The sequence below is a fragment of the Trachymyrmex cornetzi genome, unplaced genomic scaffold (genome assembly GCF_001594075.2).
Source record: "Trachymyrmex cornetzi isolate Tcor2-1 unplaced genomic scaffold, Tcor1.1 scaffold441, whole genome shotgun sequence".
In the NCBI taxonomy this organism is placed as follows: domain Eukaryota; kingdom Metazoa; phylum Arthropoda; class Insecta; order Hymenoptera; family Formicidae; genus Trachymyrmex; species Trachymyrmex cornetzi.
Genome location: NW_017299190.1, coordinates 1083132 through 1091246, shown reverse-complemented (window position 1 = coordinate 1091246; position 8115 = coordinate 1083132). Strand labels below are relative to the sequence as shown.

Below are 8115 nucleotides of genomic sequence, written 5' to 3'. Positions count from 1 at the left end.
AGTGAAAATAAAAGTATTAATTATAGGTCACATTGCAATTTACGTACCTTTATTGTGTATGTAATGTTGATTATAGCAGCTTAACTATAATTTATTAGACATTATAACAGTTTTTAGCAGACACGTGCAAAACTTTGCAGATAGTCGAAAGAAAAAATATTAGAAATATTTATAATATTGTTATTTTGAACGGTGTACTCATATGAACTACTGTAAATATTGATTATCTTTAAGAATGACTATAAAAATGCACTATTTATCGATTGTTGGAGAAATTATGGCCTATGACCATCTTTTCCGTATGATCATAATACCCTAGTTTACTCTATGTGGTAGCTTATGGTATCCTGATCAAAAGTCTCAATGGGCACGTGGTCCTAAAATCTATAGGTTCTAAGATATTGGAGTTCAAAGGTCGATAATGAAGATATAGCTACTTTTAAATAATATTAGGTACTTTTTGCCAGTTATGTGTAGAATGATGAAAGTAAGAATCGATCCAGCAAATGAAATTGAATCCTAAACCCATAAACCTTAAACCCATAGATCCATACTGTATATTAAAAAGTGATGTAGCAACATGTTACTTTTCATAATAATCGATATGAGGCCATATCGACCTTTGAGCTCCAATATCTCTGTTGATTTTAGGACCATGTGCCCATTGAGACTTTCGATCAGGACACCATAAACTATCACATACAAAATTTTCAGCCATTTTGACCGAAAGTACTTTCCCATAAGAAAACTGCGGAGTCCTTTGTAGATTTATAAAAAAAACCGAAATAAAATTTCGTGAAACTTTGATTTTTCTAAAGATATAGTCAGAGATTCTAAAAACTATAAAATAATTTTTTCCACGAATTTACAACAATGTAATTAATATGGATTTTATCATAACTGTAGAATATCTAAAACATGCTTTAAATGTCTATTCCTCCGTGAATAAATATATTTTTACGCATTTATTTTTGTTTATTAACTAAAAGGACAAAGTCTAAATATTTTTTACCTCATCATTTTTAATCGTGAAGTATCATTAAGCGTCAATAATAACTCTGTCGTAATTGTTGAACTAATATCAAAAGAGAGAATGATCCTTGCGCGTGACTCGATTTTTTTCAGTCCAGAGTTCTAAAAACTGTGTGAAAAATATTTTCCACAAATTTCGAATGATATAAGAACAAATGATTAATAAAACATTTTATAACTGGCAGAATTTGACGTACTATGTATTCTCTCCGTGATTAAATACGTTTCCATGCATTTCTTCCTACTATTTTCATGTTGAAAAAACAGGGATTGAATCTCTTCTACCTCATTATTTTTAATTAAAGCATGATTAAATGTCAGTAATAATCCTATTGTAATTGTTAAACTAATATGCAAAGACATAAGTCTCTTGCGAGACTTCTCGATTTTTTCACAGGTTCCTCGGAATTTTGAAAACTGTATTAAAAATTTTTCTAGAAATTTAAAATGATAAATTATTAATATGACATTTTATCATAACTGGTGCAGAATTTGGACGCACTATAGATATTCTCTCCACGAATAAATACGTTGCTGCATGGAAAGAACGATTTTGCAGAAGTATCGAAAAATTTAGATGAATATAACAGATCTGAATATAATTTTATTGAACCATCAAATTAATTATGTAAAAAACTCAAGCATAATTAGTAAGGTTGCAAAAAGTTCTAATATTTTAGCAATCAAATATTACCGTCCTTCATAATTATTTTGATGATTGGATAAAATTATTTTCAGATTCTGTACCTAGTTAAATTTTTAGATAATTTAACCAAACTGTTCTTCCTATTATGCGCATTTATCCTTATTGCTTTCATTCTGGGACGACAAGAAGTAAATCTCATCTACCTCATTATTTTCAAAGCATGATTAAAGTCAATAACAATTCCATCATAATTGTTAAACCTAACCAATAACTTGCGACATTTAATTTTTCTACTGAAAACTGTTAAACATTTTTTCCCCATAAATTTCGAACATATGACATGGTAATGTAACACTATCGTAATTGCAGAATTTAAACGAGCTTTATTATATGCTTCTTCAGTGAATAAATACGTTTTTACGTGTTTATTCCTACTGTTTTCAATCTTAAAGGACAGGAACTAATACTCTACCTCCGTCATTTTTAATCGCGAGGCACGGTTAAACGCTAGTAATAATCCCACCATAATTGTTAAACGTAATATGCAAAGAGAGAACCTCGGTGTAACGAGTTACATCGTTTTACCGTTCATATTACAGCGTGTCTGAAATATTGAAGTGCCCTGGTAACGGCGGTACCGAGAGAGAGAGAAGAGACCGCGTAAAATCCTTTGAAAGTTCCTGCCCCCGGCGGAATTAGCGTTACTTAAGTAAATTGCGAAAGGGCGGGAAGAATTAAAGTGCGATCGGTTAGGTGAGCAAAAAGGAGAAGGAGGGCACGGAAGGATAGGGCAAAAAAAAAGGAGAAAAAGACGGGAGGACGCAGCTCATTAAGCCTCAACTAGATCGAGGCTCCTATTTACGCGAGCTCTTCTGCTGTAGAATGTCCTTGCAGGAATAAAACGACATCGCCGTCGTCTTTTGTGTCTGCGAAAATTTTCCTTTTCCTCCCATCTTCTCCCATTTCCTTCCTTGCTCTTAAAAGGATTAGAATTCGGTGGAATTTTCTACCTTCGAAAGATTTTTCTTGGAAAATCCTCGATCCCGGATTCCTGTCTCGTGGAATTCTCATTGGCTGCTTTGAAAAAAATCAGAATCAGGTTCGGAATCACGACTTCGTAACTCCATGAAATCTAAAATTCTACGACCTTAAGATTATCCAACGGGAAAAACCAACAGCTGTAATTCGATTTTCCAGAATTGGTATTTTCAATTCTCTCCTACTTTTGTCTTTAGACGAATTTTTATGAATTCGTTATTATGATTTTATTTCTTATTCTCATTCTGTTGGTGTGTGTGTGTGTATGTGTGTGTTAGAGACGGCACGCTGAAATTATACAGCCGCGAAACAAAGGCCATTGCGTTTTCTCAGCTACAAGATTATCCTCCCGGGTCTCGTGCACTTTTAAGATAAGCAATTCCATAAAAAACTCACCTCTTTCAATTTGCAATACATAAGACCCCGAGACGACGCAGTTGGGGAAACAAGGGGATGAAAACTGGAGGGGTATCTTGAAGTGCGAACGCCTAGGAGTGGATTCCCACGGGGCTCGCGCCGCTATCAGCATATTATTTAAACAAATTGAGGTAACGACGAGACGGGAATGGGAACGAGAAGAAAAGAAAGCCGGAAGGATTAAGATGGCGATCGGCGTGAGAAGGGGAGGTAGAAAATACGAAAAAAAAAAGAGATCAAGGAACAGCCACTTTAATTTCCTTGCCGGAGCCTGGCGGTACTTTTCACGGTAATTAAGAGTTGCAATTAAGTGGACGAAAAAACGTCGCTGATAATTACCTAGACAGCACCCTCTCCCTCCCCCCCAGCCCCCTCCATGCCGTGGCGAATTTGTAGTCGCAAAAAAAAGGCGAACGAGCGGCGAAAAGGATAAAGAGGATGGAGTGAGGATCTTTGGCTCATCAGGATCCCCTTAGTCTTGGGATTAGGGAAAAATCCTGGCGATCCATGCGACTTCGAATTTTATGTCAAACCGTATCCTTGTCTTTAAACAACGAGATTTCGTTTTAAGGACCTCTAAATTATAGGAAAGCCTGGGAACGTAAGTCTACGGTACGTAAAGTCTTAGACGGAGAAAATTAAATTCTGGCCCTTGACGCTTCCCGGAAGATTTTCGGGAATTTCGGGTCGGTGAATTTCTCTGTTCCGTGAAAGTGTATTTTTATTTTTAAATCGTAAGGCTCCTCGCGTCTTAGAACACTCACGGGAATAAAATGAGAATTCTCACGAGGCTAAGAAAGGATCAAGCTCGAGTTTGAGAAGTTGAACGCCAACGTCCTTGACTTTATGGAATCTTTAAACTCTTGGGAAGTACGAGTGGAGTTCTGGGATTTACAGATCTTCAAGCTTCGATCTTCAAATTTCCACGGAAATCTAAGATATCCGCAGCTCGAGGGTAATTTCTTACTGCAATCGCTGAGTGGGGCGGAGTTATTTATGATTTGTGAACTCACCGCTTTCCTCGAGGCGACCGAACTTGTCTCTGCAAAACAGTGCAAGTGGCAGCCAGCAACGCGCGTAAAATGCGCCAGCTGATAGTAACAGCACGAGAACGAGGACTGCCAGCAGAAGAGACTTCCGCCAAGATCCATTCGGAAGGCTCAATACGAACTGTGGCTCTGTGAATCAAAGAAAGAAATGTCGAGATGTTGTATGAAAAACAAAGTAATAAAAACATGCGACTGTGTGTAAATATAAAAAGAAGGTGACGTGATTCGAAAGAGATAATTTGGAGTTTTTATGCTTAAACAAAAAACAAAATTTATAAATTTATTTTAGGAAGAGAAATAGATAAATGAATACAGTTCTCCATTTAGTTACTCATTATTATCATATATAAAATGTAAAAAATTAATTTGTAATACAAAATTTATTAAAAATGTAAGAGTTTTTGTGTCACCGAAGACAGGCCTAAAAATTCCGAGTTTTATCACGATTTCGTGACTTCCAAGAAAGCAATCTATTAGTTCTCCATCTAGTTATTCTCTTCGAATACTTCGCTCTATAGATTAAACCTAAAATGTACCATTAGAAAAACTTTATTACAAAATGGTAACAACACAAACATAAAACTCTAATCCTTACATAAAATTGACGTTATTTATGTGTCATCAATAAAGTGTATGCATGGACGCAGCGGGTTCCGTCCTCCTCCACGAGAGGAGGCTGCATTACCGATTTACTAGACACATAGGTGTGAGTTGAACCTCGTTTCGCGTGGAAAATTGTAAACCCACACGAAGTGAGGTTTCACATGGATTTACAACTTTCCACTCGAGGCGAGGTTCAACCTAAACCTATGTGTTTAGGGTTTTGGTAGCGAAGCCGCCCCCGTAGGGAAGGTGGGATCCATTGCGTCCACGCATACACTTTACAGCGCGAAGTAAAGTTCATATGGATTTACAACTTACTGTGTTTACTTTCTAAATGTAATGATATTTATTTTATTAATAACATTTGAATAAATAATGAAACGAAAATCGTCCGAAAGTCAATCATTGCAGATGATAACCTTGATGACACGTATTAAGATCGAGATCATCGGAGTTTGTCCTCTGAGATGATGATTTACTATTAAAATTATATATTAATTTTAAATATCTCAGAAATTATGACAAAGTTGCTACAAAGCTAGAAATCCGGGAATATTAGGGAAATTGAAAATAGGGAAATCAGGAGAAATTTTTAAGTCAAAGAATTTTGCAAAATTTTCTGGAAAACTAAAATTTTTAGCTTTAAAGAAGTTTAATATAGGTATCTGTAGATTATACACGCATTTTACACAGTTTTGAAATACTATCAATTTAACAATTAAATGCAAGCAGTGTCAGCAACATTAATGGTAATTTACATTGCTAAGTTAAATTACTCTTTTAATAAAAGATAGATATGACAGCTTTTAAATCACGAAAATGCAAGAAATTTCGAAATATTATTGAAAGCTTGAGAGAAAGTCATGAAATTTTATCTGAAAATCAGGGAAAAGTTATGGAATTTGAAGAATTTGTAATAATCCTGTATAAGAGACCGATATCTAGTTGTAGACAAAGTTACTCAGTATTATGATCTTGACAACATATGTTAAGGTTATCGAAGTATTTCCGTAATCTGTATAATTATCAATAAATCTTGATATAAAAGGACAGTTTAAAAGGAATAAAAAAATAAATATATGTATATTCAAACTAAAATAAATTGAAATTATTTTTGAGAACATTGGAAACGTTTGATTAAATAAATCCTAATAAAAGGGTTTAATCCCAAAATGTTTTAACTTGATAAAAAAAAATACAAATAGACTATCGTGCAAAAGATAAAAGAGATATTGCTTTCTTTTTATCGCAAAATAATATCAGGTAGCAATAATAGAGTATAAATGTACGCGATATTAAATTTTATGATGAATTAAATCTGTCAATGAGTCCAATTTAAAAACAAGATTTTATCGTGGTTTTGTAACAATTTGTCCAAGAAACTAATGTGTTGTATAATAATTAAAACCGATAAAGTGAATCGTCGGCACGCGCGGTTTGCTAGTTGGCTGATATGTTTCCCGGACATTTCCACTAATTATTAAAATGAATCCGACACAGACCTGTTTTTATACGCAAACAATAAAGCATTCAGACTGATTGAATGCGTTTTGCGTCAAGTCATAATTAACAATTGCAGCCGGTAAACAAGCTGAATTATTTAATCCGGTGTATTTCAAATCTGATTCGTATGAAAAGCTTTCAGAATTTCGATATAGAATTAAATTCAAAAATAAAATAGTAACTGCTGGATTAAAAACTCCGAAAATTAACGTTCAATGATACGTAACACAAAAAGTAAAATATTGAATTAATGTTGAGATAAAACAAATCAATGTAACAATATTCTATTCTGTTTTCACTCAAAGTCGTAGTTTTACAACGATAGAGATGAACTGATGAGTGATTTCGGATGGTTTTTCGGACCTTGCCGGTACACGTGAGCAGCCAATGTCATCTCCTCGTCGACGCCGTTGCTGACTTCGCATTTGTATTCGCCATAATCCTCGAGAGTGACGTCCCCGATTTCCAAATAGGAACCGATTATTTGATCTTTCTCCCTGCAAACAGAAACGCGAATAAATACAATTAATAATGGAATTTAATAACAAGTCCCGCACGGACTTGGAAGAAAACAGGACATTACCTCTAAAAGAGAATTCCTTAAAGAAAAATAATGTTTAAGTCATTCAAAAAAAATAAAAATTTTTTAAGGAAAAATAAAAGAGATATCTGCATGAGAAATTTGAAAGGAAATTTTGATACGTTTATTTTGTATCCCATTAATCTTAATGTTGATCAATTGTTTAAAAACTTCGGGTCTCTTCGGACTCAGAAAACTTTAAAAACTGCCGAGAGTCTGGACTGTTATTTTTGTTAAAAACTTTAAACTGAAAGTATTTCCGCACCAAAGGAAATCGTTATATCCAGCCCTCGATTTTCAATTAATCAAACTCAAAAATTTCTTTTAGAATTTAATTGCCAAGATATTTAACAATAAGGATAAAACCGTCACGAGGGACTAAACTTTAACAAAAAGAGAACCGTCTCCAAATCTCCAAGGACTCTAATGGTCTAAAGATTCTTCCAAGAGTCCAGGGATCTCCCTGGCAATCTATCAGTGTACATGGAAAAAAAAAACAGAGCATGTAGGCCGTTTCCCAATTTATTAAAAAATAAAAGAAAATTCGTCATAAACGTTTAAATGTTCGCACGACGTAAATTGAGTATACCGATGTTGATCGCGCATCCTGAGTTCTTTAAATCTTCGCTACATCTCGCATGAATATCGCAGTGCGAAAAAAGGCGCGATATTATTGCGCTTTTTTCCCCATTCGCGTTTCGCAATCCGGAATGCATTGAAGCGCGTGTGTTCCGTGTCGCGCGGAACTCTTTCTTTTTTTTTCGAACGATTGTCACACGGATGGACAACCCCCTCCCTGCAGCGCGGAATAAAAAAAAACAAAGGTTCACATTTCATTCGATGGTTCGCGGTGTGCAACGAAAGCCGCGAAAGAGTGCGAGGTTCACCGCCGTCCACCCGCCGGCTGTGCCGGTTACACAATCGTTTAACGCACGAAACATTTCGCCGTGCTAATTTAATTACGAGCACGGTCGGCCCGGCAACGACTTACCCGCACAATTAATTCTCACCGCGTAATTTCATTCATTCGGCCCGTCCGCCAGTTTCGCCTGCGGCGCAACAAAGACGAAACATGGATGTGGCAAACAAATAAATTCGGCGTTTCGGAATGAGCGGGTGGACGAAGCGAGAAGCACGGTGCCTGATGGAAATAGGCGCGTTTCGTGAAAAATAGAGAGAGAGAGAGAGAGGGAGAGGGAGTTTATCACACTGAAAGAAAAGATTGGTTGCTGCAACAAATTAGACGG

At 35.7% G+C, this 8115-nt stretch overlaps 1 protein-coding gene across 1 annotated transcript in view; it reads right to left on the bottom strand.

Annotated features, from left to right (window-relative positions):
- The window catches only part of LOC108764655 (interleukin-1 receptor accessory protein-like 1), a 275654-nt gene that overhangs the window by 15877 nt on the left and 251662 nt on the right, over positions 1 to 8115 (bottom strand). Inside the window, exons 4-5 of the mRNA XM_018512995.1 lie at positions 6652 to 6785; positions 4147 to 4311 (exon numbers count right to left, since the gene is read on the bottom strand). Coding sequence (XP_018368497.1) covers positions 4147 to 4311; positions 6652 to 6785 — 299 coding nt within the window. The remainder of the gene's footprint in view (positions 1 to 4146; positions 4312 to 6651; positions 6786 to 8115) is intronic.